This window comes from Crocuta crocuta, unplaced genomic scaffold (assembly GCF_008692635.1).
Source record: "Crocuta crocuta isolate KB4526 unplaced genomic scaffold, BGI_CrCroc_1.0 scaffold72, whole genome shotgun sequence".
Classification (NCBI taxonomy): domain Eukaryota; kingdom Metazoa; phylum Chordata; class Mammalia; order Carnivora; family Hyaenidae; genus Crocuta; species Crocuta crocuta.
In genome coordinates, this window is record NW_027529427.1 from 5,880,240 (window position 1) to 5,894,440 (window position 14,201).

The 14,201-nt window shown below is 51.6% G+C and overlaps 1 protein-coding gene across 3 annotated transcripts in view; it reads right to left on the bottom strand.

Annotated features, from left to right (window-relative positions):
- Positions 1-854: 854 nt before the first annotated feature.
- The window catches only part of TEAD4 (TEA domain transcription factor 4), a 62,878-nt gene continuing 49,531 nt past the window's right edge, over positions 855-14,201 (bottom strand). For 2 of the 3 annotated variants that reach the window (XM_077759182.1, XM_077759181.1), the window contains 4 exons: positions 13,918-14,091; positions 2,173-2,313; positions 1,272-1,424; positions 855-1,149 (listed from right to left, as the gene is read on the bottom strand). In XM_077759182.1, the coding sequence (XP_077615308.1) occupies positions 1,036-1,149; positions 1,272-1,424; positions 2,173-2,313; positions 13,918-14,091 (582 nt within the window). In that variant the 3' untranslated portion in view covers positions 855-1,035. The remainder of the gene's footprint in view (positions 1,150-1,271; positions 1,425-2,172; positions 2,314-13,917; positions 14,092-14,201) is intronic. The other variant, XM_077759183.1, reaches the window with a different exon arrangement.

Consider the following 14,201-nt stretch of genomic DNA (forward strand, 5'->3'; position numbering starts at 1 on the left):
GTTCTCAAAAGAGATAAACTAGGGAACCCTTCACTGGTTCCCTCGAGGTCCAGAGTGGGCTTCACCTCCTCCTCCATCCACAGGGAGCACAGAAACTACTACTGTCTGAGGAGGGGGTGGACAGCCTGGGCCGGCTCCGAGGCAGGCACCACCCAGAGGCACCCCGGCTGGGGGTGGAGGGGAGCCCAGGGAGGACTCACAGAACATCAGAGCTGGGTGGTCTCAGAGACCACTGGTCCACTGCAGACCTCTGACCCGCTTTCTTGGCCTCTACCTCCCTCCCACTCCCCAAAGGATGCTGTGTGATAGCAGCCTCACCACCTAAAATCCGCAGGCTGGCTCCCACGCCGCCCCTCTCACCCTCCCTGTCTCAAGCTCCTGGGATCTGCAACAGATACTCCGAAGCAGCCGGCCTGACCATGGAATCCACACCCACCGGGGATGGACAGATGGAAACCATCTAGAGAGCTCTGGCTGTGTCCCCGCCCAAGCTTCCCAACAACCGTCACCTCCACGCCCCAAATCCAACCCCTGGGCTGGGCTGAGCTTCCCTGTTAACTGTGCTGGGGAAGGGGCAACAGAGGCAGCCGGGGCAGGGCGCCAAGTCCCTGCAAGTGCACACACGGGCATGCACAGAATGCAGAGTGCAGGAGCCCATGCTCAGGCCTCCCAGGGTGGCCAGTGGCACAGCGCAGGGCTCAGCAGGAGCAGAGGACCAGCCTGTCTTGAGCTTCAGCATCTGGCGACGTTCCGGGCTGAGTCCACTGGGGATTTCTGGCACTGCTTCCCAGTCGGTTCCCCTTTTCCCACAGTCCCTCCCAGGGCTCATACAGCCAGATCAGGTCCTCTGAAAATACACACCATCTTGGGTTTATTTGGGATTGGGCATTGCAGGTTCAGGCACAGTTTGTTCCTGGATGGGAAGAGTCATGGCCTCTCAGCTCTCCTGGCACTTCAGGGGCCACCCCTGCAGATCCCCTCCCCACGTCCCTGCACACACGACGTCGCTTCCCCCCTCCCTGCTCCCTGAGTCTCTTATTCTTTCACCAGCCGGTAGATATGGTGCTGAGCCCCGTGCTCGCTGGCTGACACCTCAAAGACATACGCAACGCACAGCAAGGTCTCCTGCGTGTCTCTGTTGGTGACCACCTGCAGGTGATGAAAAAGATGAAAACAATGAGCCCCAAAGGAGGGCCCGCCATTTGCTGTGCCTACCGATCCGCTCCCGCCCCACACATGCGGGGGCCCCTGGCCCCTGCACCCACACACACCTGCAGGATGGTGAAGTTCTCCAGCACGCTGTTCATCATGTATTTCTCGGGCAGGTGCTTCAGCTTATGGATGAAATTGATCATGTACTCGCAGAGTGGGGACCGGTGAATGCGGTAGGAGTAGTGGCCATTCTCATAGCGGGCATACTCTGTCTGCAGGGCCCAGGGAGCAGCGGGGGCTTAGAATCTCTTCTGACCACTTCCAGCCTAGGCCCGACTCCACGGGGAAGCCCCATGACCCACTCACCCTCAGGCAGGAAGAAAAGGCAGGAGGCCTGGAAGCCCTTGAGAACAGAGCCCCCCTCCTCCCTCAGTGACAGGCGGGCCAGGTATGGGAGGAAGGAACATGAGCGTAGCGGGCACTAGGCGTGAGGGGACAGAGTGAGGACTCAGTCCTGTCCACACACTACCACACGCTAGTGTGCACGAATGACTGCGTGTAAACAGGTGATGCCTGAATCGGATCGCTGGGCTGCATCAAGGTCCCTTTCCTGGTTGCCAATATTATGCTCTAGTTATGCAAGATGTTGCCCGATGAAGGGTATGTGGGGTTACAACTGCATTGCGTGTGGAACCATAATTATCTCAAAATAAAAATGTATTTAAAACTAACTGAAAAGCATTTTATAAACTACTGTTGCTGTGCAGTGGGGTTCAGGCACTGGTGTGCTTCCAAAGTCCCCGGATGACCAAAGGTGCCCCACTGTCTCTTTCCTGGTGCCAGCCCGGCATCTGACCGTGTTTGACACGAGACGGGCTGCTGATAGGTAACAGACAGGCTTAGGTATGAGGGGGAGAGCTCGCTGACTCACAAATCTGGGGAAGGAGGTGGGGACAGGGATGAAGGCTAAGCTGAAGCAGCGAGGGGCCTGGTTTAACAAGCACACGGGTGGGCTCCTACCTCCACTTTCTCTACCACCTGCTTGCCGAAAGAGCAGACCTTGGTGGAGCATGTGATTATCATGTTCTCCGGACTCTCGTACTGGCTGGAGACTCCATAGAAGGAGCTGCCTTCATCCTCGATGTTGGTGTTGAGGTCTGCCTGGAGGAAGACACAGGGAAGACAAGCAGTGGACAGGTGAGTCAGCAGGGGGCCCACTGGGGGTGGAGTCAGAAAGAACCCTGGGGCCACAGTCCAGGCTCTAGGGCCAGGAAGACATTAGGCCTAAAAAGAACTTGGACAGTAGCATCTTGGAAAGCTTCTACCTGTCTCCACATCCAGGCCTTGTGTGAGATCAGGTTGTGCTGTCTAAACAATGGGGAAAAGAGAACACTGGCACCTGGCTTAGTTTCAGGCCTCTGCTACCCATTCAGGTTCCAACACACCCAGCAGGTGGGGCCCCTGATTTTGTCTTTAGGACTTCAAGTCCTATAGTCTAAGGCTCTGCTCTTGCTAACTGCAAACATCTGAATCTATATCAGTCATTTCTATTTTAGTATGAATTTATCAGATCCTTTCCAGAGTCCATTCTGATGGTGAAGTAAGCGTGGGAACAGAAAGCCAGAATGGGAGACTGGCAGTGGGGAGAGTGGGAGAGGGTGCTGGTACATGGAGAAGCTGGGACTTGACTATGTGTCATCCTCCAGTCCAGCTGGTCACTGGCCCCTGCCAGTGCTCTTCTGGAAATGGCTCTGGGGGTTGGCCTCTCACCCACCTCTACAGTATTACTGAGTCCAGCCACCCCTGACCTTCTTATCTCTGTTTCAGCCTCCAGACTAATCCCAACAGCAGTCTTCTTCCCTCTGGTTCATTCTCTAAACTTCTCTGAGAGTTCTCTTCGGAAAACCAGTATGACTGCATCACCCCATGGTTAAAAACCTCTCGCTGAGTCCCTTGCCGTAAGAACCATGGCTCGCTTCTCCAGCCTGGCTGGTGAGCCGCTGGTCCTCTAGGTCAGCTTCTTGCTATTCTCCAGCACACGGCTTTTCCTCTCCTACTCAGAGCAGAGCCTGAAGCACCTCCTGCTGGGTGTTGGGTTGACTGGAAATCTGCCTCTTAGAAAAAGTGGAGTAAGACTCCTGATTTCACTCACATTCTCTGCCAAGACAGACAGAGCGGGATCCTGCCTCGGTTTGATCAGTGAGGCTCCCTGGCCACAGGCCCCACCCAACACCACAGAGTGGACAAGCGATGGACCCCAGGTCTTCAGGCTCCAACTCCAGTGTTTACCCAAATCTGGCCGAGTTACAGGACAGGGAAGGGAGACACTGGATTAGGGAATTCAGTGCCTTGGCTGTATTTTGGAAGCCCTAAACCATGTAGGGGTCCCCATCCCCAGAACTCAGGCCCCGCATCGAATCACCCCATCTGAACCAGGGGTGCAAACAGAGCCACTTAGGACCCAGGACAAATGCACAGATTTCAAAAGGCTCATTCTGAAGGTGGAGCCTCTCGCCCCTGCCAACACACTAACTGATCTTTAATCGCTGGACCCAGAGTGAGCCCCGCAGAGGCAGTAGAAGCCTTGACCTAGTTAAAGATCATGACACCAAGGGCTCTTCTGCACAAAACAAGGGATCCCCAGAACCCCGGGAAAGTTCTGGCACCATCCAGAGCCAGGCAAGGCAGTTCTGTTACTGCCCATTAGGGGGTGCTCAGTCATTATTTTTCTCTCCTTTGGGGAAAGAAATTTTCCAAGAACATTGTCTAGACCGGTGGGGGGTGTTAAATGTCTTATGGCACAATAGAAATATTATGTAGCCACAAAAATGTTGAGAAGAACCTGTATTTACTATTGTGAGTTGACTACAATAACTGTTAAGTGAAAAAAAAATACAGGTTATGGAACAGAATGAGGATGTGTTCCTTTTCTGATGAGAAAAAGAAAAAGGGTGTTTTCATACTGAATAGAATGCATGTGTTTAGTGTAGTCTGCGATGGTTTTAATGAGGCCACTGGGAAGACAGGAGGAAAGAAAAGGAATTACAGTACATTCAAGTCAATGCTCAGCCTCTGAAATAAACAGCAATGTTGTAAACACCCCCATCCCGACCCCAGGGCTGGCCTGTCTCCCTCCTCTGCGGTGGGGACGGAGCCTGGCAAACAGAGGGTGCCCCCGAGTCCTGGCCGGGGTGGAACCGGCCGGTGGGCTGCAAACAAAGGGCAGCTGGGACCGGCCCAAGGCTTTACAGTTAAGTATAAGGTGAACTGTGAACCAAAATCCAGCTCTCTGTCTATTTTCCCCCCTAGGTCACATGCTCCTCCTGGGAGACCAAGTTTGCCAGACTTCTTTAAAAAGGAACAGTTTGCTCAAAGTATGCTGCACTTACTTAGCGTGGGGCAGAAGCGTGAGAAAGAGCTGGCAGGAAGCCCGGTTGCCCGGGAAGGGCGGGCACCTGAACACGGGAGGGCGGGTGCCGGCCAAGTGGCAAGGCCAGGGCACAAGATAGCATCTCTCAGACTGCAGCCCCTGCTGGCCTCGGCCTCCTCTTGATTCTCTTGATTAACGGCGTACGTGTGCACCACCTACCCCAAGGCTCTACCATGCCCCTACTGGTTTCCCTTAAATCGACTCATTCCCTAACTCCATGCTAAGCAATAATACCGATGAAATCGGTCAGGGACTCTTTCTTCTGATATATGTGATAACAACTGCATAACTACTAGAGAAGACATATTTACTCACACGTCACCTAGAAGAATGCTGTGCACCAGGGCTGGGCGGGAGTGACCCAGTCCCTCCAGGGTCCTCCCAGCGCACAAAGGCCGTGGCCGTCTAGCACCCCCGCAGTGCCCTGGATGTGCCATGCCCGTCATCCCCTTCGTGCTGTTCGGATGGCCCCTTCCAGATGGTAGGCACCCTGCCAGCAAGGACTGAGCTCCCCCAGGGTGTGGACCATACCTGGTGTGAAGTGTGCTCCCAACAAAGGCTGCCTGTGGCTCTTCAACCTCTCACCTTTTGGTGGCACTGAGCAGGGAGAGAGGTGAGTCCTGCACCGTACCCTCCCACCCCTGCCGCTCACCAGCCTCCCCCTGCAACCTCCACACCCGGCCCCGCCTCCCACTCACCTGGCCCTTGGTCACCCACTTTATCCTGCCCCTGCCCAGCACGGCCAGGGGAGTGGGGCTCAAAGAGGCTGAGACATTGTCTCTGCTGTCAAGGAATTCAAAACTTGTAGGACAGCAAGTAGGATAAGTGTGATGGTGTTTTGAGTGGTACAGAGGAGAGAGAGGGAGGTAGCGGGAGAGAGAGAAACATCCTGCCAATGAGCATCTGAAGTCTGCCCCAGCACCTGCCCTGTGATTATGCTGGAGATCCTGGAGGGGCAGCCGGGGACACAGACGACCCACCCTCAGCACCCCATCTTGTCCTCAGTGCCCCATTCTCCTAGTTACCCCACCCCCTCCTACGGCCACACTTCAGGCACTTCCTGTCCACCCTTACATCCCCCTTACTCTAACAAGCGTGGCTTATCTTTCTTGGCCTAAGAGGAAGGCTGCCCCCCCTCACCCTCCTGCCCTCTGCATGCCCCCATGCTCCCCTCCCTCCACCCTATTCATAGCTGTGGTGAGGGTGGGCAGCCCAGGCGGGGCCTGGGACAGGTGTGGGGGATCGGGTGACTGACAGATGAGCCGAGACAGCCGCAGCCCCGGAGTGGGGGCCGGAGGGGCTCAGATTCATTGTCATGTGTTGGTATGTGCCTGGGAGAAATGTCAGGACCCAGAGGGAGCAGCAGGCTGGGATGGGCCTGGTCTGGGGTACTCTCCTCCCTCCAAGGCCTCAGCTCACCTCTGCCCAGCACGTTCAATTTACGGACTGGTGTTAACAGCCATCAGTGTCTAAGAGTCCCCTCTCCCCCGCCCCAAGGACAGAGGTGGCCTCTGCTGGTCTCAAGTGTGGTGGGGAAGGAGGGAGGGATTCAGCTTCTCAGTCCCTGCTCTAGACCCTGCATGTCACATCCAACAGAGAGCAGCCTCACAACTCAACCCCTCCGCCTGCACCCAGATGCCAGCTCCACTGGGAAGGATTGGTCCCGGTGGCCGTGAGCCTAGGAACTACTACCACAACGCCATCCAAGCACAGCGACTTTCCCCAGGAGGGGGCCAGGAGGCCGGGTGGGGGGGACCAAAGTCCTCCTCCAAGCGGACCCTGGTCACCCCTCCCCCCCTCAGCACGGTCAAGGCCTGGGCTGGACCAGAACACTGCCAGGCTGGAAGAACGGCTTTGGGGGAGGGGCTTTGTGTCCTTGTCTGCTCAGCTGTCCTAACTGTGTGTGGTTGGTCTCACAGCCGCTCACAGCAGGGGAGGGAGTGGACGGCCCAGGGCGCGAGGGAAGAGAGTTCCAGATGGCTGGGAACACCAGAGCTGGCTGTGAGGACCCCAGGGCTGACCCAAAGTCTCATGGTTAACAAACAGGAGCATTTCTTTCTCCCCCATCACAGATCTGTACTCCCCTGGTGGCTCTGCCCTCCCTACCCAGGCGGGACCAGAGGGCTGCCAAGGTGCCCTGGCTGTCGCCAGGCCCCCATCTCTGATTTCACCCGTCCTCACCCTGACAAGCAACTGGCCTTCAGAGGGAGCCTGGCTGTAGGGGCTCAGGCAAGCACCAGGGGCAGAGAAAAGGCAGGCACACAGTCCCCCTTCACTGCCAGCAGACCCTTCCCACGTGAGGGGCCTCAGAGACACAGCCTCCTGCAGGCCCTCAAGAACAAAACTGCCCAGAGGAACGGCCCAGGGAGGCCAAGGGCTGCTCAGGTCACAGCTCTCAAGAGGCAGAACAGAGACAAGAGCCTCTATGTCCCCTCTGGGCCCCACTGCTGCCCCCTGCTCGCTCACGGCACACCGGGAGGGCCCCACTTGTGGCTGCCATGCTCCCCTATATCCTGGTTACTGCCCCTGACCCTGAAATCTACTCTGGATTCTCCCACTTGGAAGGGGAGCTCCTGGAAGACAAGGCCCATGTCAGGTCCACGCAGCAGGGGCCGTGTGCACAGCCACGGGCACAGTGCAGAGGCCACACGGGGAACCTGCCAGATCAATTTCCTCCCTTCCCTTCTCCCATCAGTCCCTGCCTCCTACCTCCCCCAAAACATTGGATGGACGGGATGTGGGCCACAGCCAGGTTGGACAATAACACTCTAATGCCTTCTCCCTACCTGCCCACTCTCACCTCTGGCAGGACCAACTTTTCATTTTCTGGAAGGGAAGTCTGGAGTCTAGAAAACTCAAGAAGCCTAAGTGCCCGACTCTACATGGGATACGCAGTCAAGTCTTCCAGCTCCACGCTGCCATTCTCTGATGTTCCTCAGGGCCTTGCAGACCCTTTCTGAGGCAATCCAGAACCTTCTCTAATGAAAGCAGGGGGAGCACAGGACTCTGACCAGAGGGCACCCCAGGCACTCTGTAACGTCGGGCAGCTCAGTGTCACGGTGCCGAGCTCACACCCTGGAGAAACACTGAGTGCGAACCCTCGTGCTGCCACTCTGAACTGGGTGACCCCGGCAAGCCATGTCACCTCTCTGTGCCTCCGCTTCCCCTCTGTGGAGTGAGGCTGTCAACCGGATCTGGCTTGGGGGCTGCAGGCAGGACGGGACATGCTGACAGAGGTAAGGTGATGAACGGCACCTGGCGTGATGGTCCACCAACTCCCAGCATGCATCACGAGAACGAGCAAAAGAAAGAAGCTCACCCTGGCTGGCTGTCTTAAAGCCAAGCCCCTGCTTACTCTGCGCCTCAGTTCTCCCCCACCTTTGTGAGCTGGGAGGCTGGGATGGTCCTCGGCTGGAGGGTGGCTAGGAGAATACAGACTATTACTACTAATAGAAGACAGGAACTAGTGCAAAGGCCCCAAACGTTCCATCTCCCTCCTCTGGGGTGCTGTTCCCATAAAGGCCTCCTGCCCACCGGGCCTTCCTTCTGATGCGAAATGACAACCCCAGGGTGGCTGGGCCAGTGCTGAGAAAGAGCCACAAATCGCTACCCCCCTCCCCCCCCCCAGCTCCTTCTTCCAAGTCAAGGCTAAGCCTGGACTGGCTTGGGCACCTGGGGGAGGGTACAGGCTTCACCAAAGGAAAGGCCAGGGGCTCCTAGACTCACTGCAGGAAATGGGAGTTGCCCACTGGCTGTACAGTGACGGTGCTGATGGCTCCCCAGGGCAAAGCCTCTTGGCCCCAGTTTCCAGGTCATGGCTGGAAGGGAGGGTAGGGAAAGGAAAAAGGGAAGTGAGTTGGGCTAAGCCCCTCCTGATAAAAAGGGAAGAACGGGGGGGCCCTGGGTGGCTCAGTCGGTTAAGTATCTGACTTGGGCTCAGGTCATGATCCCACGGCTTGTGAGTTCAAGCCCCGTATCGATGAGCATGAGCCGATGAGCTGTGCTTTGGGTGAGCCCCGCTTCTCTTTCTCCCTCTCTCTGCCCCTCGTGGGATTCTCTCTCTCTCTCTCTCTGCCCCTTGCTCACTTGCGCCCTCTCTCTCTAAAAAAAAAAAAAAAAAGGGAGAACCACCCCCCATGTCACACTCTAAGTCCAGCCTCTCTGGCTGAGGCCCTGAAGAGGCTCATGTGCCTGCCTGACCTACCCTACTGGCTTCCAGTCTGGACAGCTGGCTAATTTATCTAACTCAGGACAACTCTGGCCATGTCCCACCCTGTTCAAATCCTTTCAATGATTCCTTATTACTAAAGAGGAGGGATGGTAAATCTGTCTCAGGTGTGCCATACCTTCCCCCACGGCTACACCCATGGTGGTCATTGCTAGTCAATCCGGAACCTTCTCTCTCTAGATCATCTCAACCCAGCATGGAGATGAGACCATACCGGGAAGAGAGTTCAACAAGCTCAAGAAGACTAAAGGCTGGCCAGTGCCAGAAGGAACCCTGTGGGGCAAAGGAAGCAAAAGCAATGATAACCTAAAAGCACCTCCAGAGGGCTTAGAGCTAAGAAGTGAGCTGGCATGCCTGAGAGGAGCCCTCGGTGACTCTGGCCTGGAGGGATCAGGACAGTGGGGGCAGGGGAGGCACAGGCTTCTACACAAGGAACTGACTGAAAGGCAGTACGAGGAATGGTCAGGCCTCCAGGCCACCTCTCCCACCCTTCAGCAAAAGACCAGGGAATAATCACCTTCAGAAATAAACAGGAGGGCTTCAGGCTTCAGGGACCCTGGACAGGCCAGGGCAGAGAAGACAGAATTCAGTGAAACCACCATAAGANCCTCTCCCCTCAGATGCAGTGACCACATATACCCCTTCCACAGGCACAATTCTAAGGAGTCTTCTTTGGAAGAGCTGAGCCACCTCAAGAAGAAAAAGTTCTAATAAACATATTGACATTTACTGGTTTCCTCAAAATAAAAACCAGGTGGTAACTCCAACCTTGCACACAGAACTCCCAATAACTATAAATATGAGCATGGCATAAACAACAAAAGAACAAATCAGACTTCATCAAAATGAAAACCCTCTGTGCTCCGAAGGACACTATCAAGAATGTGAAAAGAGCTGACAGACTGGGAGACAAATCTCCAAACCACACACCTAATACAGGACTTCTATGTATAATATATAAGCTCATAACTCCATAATAGAAGACAACTCCATTTAAAAAAGGGCAAAGGAACCCAAAAGACATTTCTCCAAAGAAGATATAAAAATGACCAGTAAGCACAGGGAAACGCAAATCAAAACCACAAGGAATCCCACGTCATGCCCACTAGGATGAGTGTAATCACAGAAAATATCAATTGCCAGCCTGGGTCTGGAGAAACTGGGACCTTCATACAACTACTGGTGGGAATGTAAGATGGTGCAGCCACTTTCGGAGACTGTCTGGCAGTTCCTCAAAAAGGCAAAGAGTTGCCACATGACTCCACAATTCCACACCTAAATGTCTACCCAAAGGAAATGAAAGCCTATGGCCACACAAACAACTTGCTATGAAGTTCACAGTAGCACTATTCACAAAAGCTGGAAACAACACAAAAGTCTACCACCTGACGAACAGATGAACAAGATTTGGTATATCCATGCAATGGAGTATAATTGACCCATAAAATGGAACGAAGTACTGATTTGTGCTGTAACACAGCTGAACCTCAAAAACATTACGTTAAGTGAAAGAAGCCAATCACAAAGGATCACATGTTGTATGATTCCATTTATATGAACTGTCCAGAAAAGTCAAAGCTATAGTGACAGCATCAGTGGTTGCCTAAAGCTGGGAGAGTGAGCATAGCTAAAGGGTATAGGGCTTATTCTGGAGGTGATGAAAATGTTCTAAAATTGACTACCTGCACAACTCTGTGAATATACTAAAAAACACTAAACTATACATTTTAAGTCAGTGAATTGTACGGCAGGTGAATTATATTGCAAGAAAGCTATTAAAAAATATGGACCAAAAAAATATGACCATTTTAGGAAACCCTCCAACTTGAAACACAGAAATCAAAAACAGATAGAAAAAGGCATTAAAAGGAAACAAAGAAAGGAGCAGAAGAAACTTAAAAAAAAAAAAATGATTCTCACTTCATATCCCCAGAAAGAGAAGAGAAAATTGTAGTCATGAAACAAGATCAGGATGCAATCAAAGAACAAGCAGGAACTCTTAAAAATGTCATGGCCAAAGTTAACTATCTGATAGAAGGTGGGGCAGAGAATGCCACCTTATTCCATTAATCTAATCCACCAGTAACTGTGCAATGCACCATGATCTTCAGAACCACTAAGGTAGAAAAATGCCACCAACTGAACTATGACACACTAGCCACTGAAAGAGCCATCCATCTTCTACAGTCACAGAACCCTAATTTTACTGAGAATGGCAGTTTATTCCACCAAAAGAGTACATTTCCCTGCCTCCTTTGCAGCTAGGTGCAACCATACAACATAATTAGGTGTTGTGTGGGACTTCCAAGAAGGCTCCATAGAGGGAACTCAGTTGGCTTCTTCTTTCCTGATGCCTGGAAGTGGAGAATAAATATCATGGCTGGAACTCCAGAAGCCATGATCTTGAGGACAGAAGCTATGCACTGTGTATGGCAGACAGTTGGAAAGAAGACAGGTCCCCAGTGAGTTCAAGGAGCTGCTGGACCAGCCTGGACAGTCTACCTCCAGACTTAGTTTACATGAAAGAAAAATAAACTACATCTTTATGCCATGGTTACTTTGGTTTTTATGAAATATACACTCAGATACACTCTTAACTAATTTGGAAGAATTAGAAGATAAAGTTAAGGAAATCTCCAAGAAAATGAGTTAGAAAATCAACAAAGAACTTGTAAAAATCATAGACGGGAGGTCCAAGATATCCAACATTAGACTAATAGGGGTTCTTGGTAAAGAACGCAGAGCAAATGGAGGGAAAGAAACAATATAAGTAAATTTCCCCAAATACAGAAATACTAATCTCACAATTGAAAGCACCTGGCTTAAAAATTAGAAAATTTTTACTTTCTAATTTTTTACTTTCTAATTTTTTCCCAAAGTTCATTAATGAAAACTTAAAAGAGGCAGAAAAGAAAATGCAAATTTTTCAGAGATAAAAAAGAAAAAGGAAAACAAAACAAAACCAAAACCCAAGTGACAAAACAAAGGATAGAGAAGTAGAATACAACGAGACTACTAGTGTTTGAAGACAATGGAGCCATGCATTGAAAAATGATTATTGCAAATCATTTCTGGGGAAATGACTTATGACCTAGCTTCTATCCCCAAACTATCCATCTGGTACAAAAACAGGCATTCAAACAGGCAAAGACTTAGAACATTTATCTACCACACATTTTTTCTTAGGGAGGTACTAGAGAATGTTTTCTAGCAAAATAAGCAGGGACACCAAATGGAGAGAAAAATGAGATCTAGAAAACCATAGATTCAATACAGGAGAAAAGTGGAAGCAGTCTAGGGCTAGAGAATAACCAGTTCAGACTGGAGCAGAACAGAGGCATCTGGGAGGAAAATCTCCAGGAGAAAAGGTAAATTGATGAATGATCTGATAGGTTTGAGCATTCACAGGAAAACTTTAAAAAAAAATTTATATGATGGTTATGATGGACCAATTTATAAAATTTTAATAATAGATTTATTTAGAAATATGCAAGTAAGAAAGCCATTTATTTGTAAGAAAACCCAAGAAAGTTGTACAAGAAATGAAATGTGATCATAACACAATTACATCATAAGCATTATTCTTGGCTCTCTGGCAGTCATTCTGCATGGCCAAAAACGTAAACATTTTATTGCTTTTATTAAATTATACAACTTACTGGACATGATAGCATTGAGGTGAAGTGATATAACATCGCTAATGTTTTTCCACAGTACTGGAATAAATACAAAATGTCTTAGTTGTGATATCAAGGTAGAGCAATATAAGGGTAGGACTTTGAACTAAGAAGATAAAACCTAGAATAAGCAAGCGAAAATTTACATCAATTGCCTCTGGGGATTGGGATTGGGGCTGGGAAAGAATTGGACAAAAATCTGATGCTTTTAATTATAAGCCTTTAGTACTAATTAATAATATAATTACTAATATTCACTGATTTAATAATAACTTAAAGTAAAAGAAAATGTAACCTATTTTTTATCCCAAGATAGATTAAAACGCAGACCTTGTATGATCAAGGCCTTCAGGATCCATCTCCCCTTTCCAGTCTTATTTTCTATTATTCCCTCTCACACACCTGTACCCATGATCTCCCCTCTGGAGCCCACTTCCTTATGGTTCTCCCAGGCTGCGCCAGCCCCTCCCAGGCTCAGATCCTGATAGATCTGGCCCACCCCTAAAGGCCCAGGTCCAATTTCCATCCTGCTCATACAGCAAGCCTGCAGCGTGTAAAACGCAAGCACCCTAAAGCTCGGGGACCCCAAGTCTCAGTTCCAGCACTGTCTCTTCTGGAGATAGCCAGGCCCAGGAGTTTGATTACGGAGGACAGGCAGGCTGGAGGTTCCTAGCCAGCGGCCCTTAAGCCACCTGGAAATACCCGTAAAATACTCTGAAACTGGTCAAAGGCTCCAATCAGCATGCCCGAGGGACTTCTGCACGTCCTCACTGCTGGCTTAGTGTGCACTTGTCTGACTCTCTTCCCTGCCCCCCTTCTCTGTGCGTACGGGGGCCCTGGAAGGTCAGCAACCAGGCCAGGTACTACACCTGGTCTTAGAGGAGATGTTTCAAAAGCAAGACGCTTTCCCCACACAGCCTCCAGCCAGGGGTGAGGCAGGGAAGGTGGCAGAGGTGAAGCCTATGGGCTCAGCTGGTTGACAAGCTGGGGAGGTGTCCTCCTGGGGTGACCCATCTGCATCCCAGGCCTGCTCCTCCAAGCCCTGCCCAGCCCTGAAGCCGGCTCAGGAGTTCGCAAACATTCCTCGTGCGCTCTTTGCCTATCCCCCCCCTTCAGTGCCTCCTGAGGTCTTTTTGCAGCACTACAGCCCCCTAGAGGCTGCACTTCCGGGCCAGACCGGGCTGCCATCGCCACCTCTCAGAGGAGGGCCCGATTGTGCCAGCGCGGCTCTCCGGCACCATTGGCGGGCTCCTGGCCTTCCCGCCGCCATGTGGCCGCTCTGTGCTTGCTTCCCCGTTCTGCGCTGGCCCTGCCTGCTTCAGGTGTGCACCCATGGAAAGGGCACCTTATTTATGCCCACTCTTCCTCCTTTCCCCTCATTATCATCCACGTACTAGGGACTGGAAGGAAGACTTTATCAAAGGGCTTACCCAGAATTTCACAAGAAAAAAGGCATTGGAAGGTCCCCGTTCAAAGAGCTCCTTCAGTCCCCCCTTTTTCTCTGGGAATTTGTCATAGATCTGGCGGATGTCCACGGCTTCGAGGTAGGGGTCACTGTAGCTTGGGCTTGACTGGCCAATGTGCACAAACAGGTGCTTGTTGTACTGCGGAGAGAACAGCTGGTTTGAGGGACAGGTGGAAGGTGGCAGACAGACAGACAGACCAGAGCTCGGATCACAGCCACGCAACCTAGAGCACGGGACTTCACTTCTCT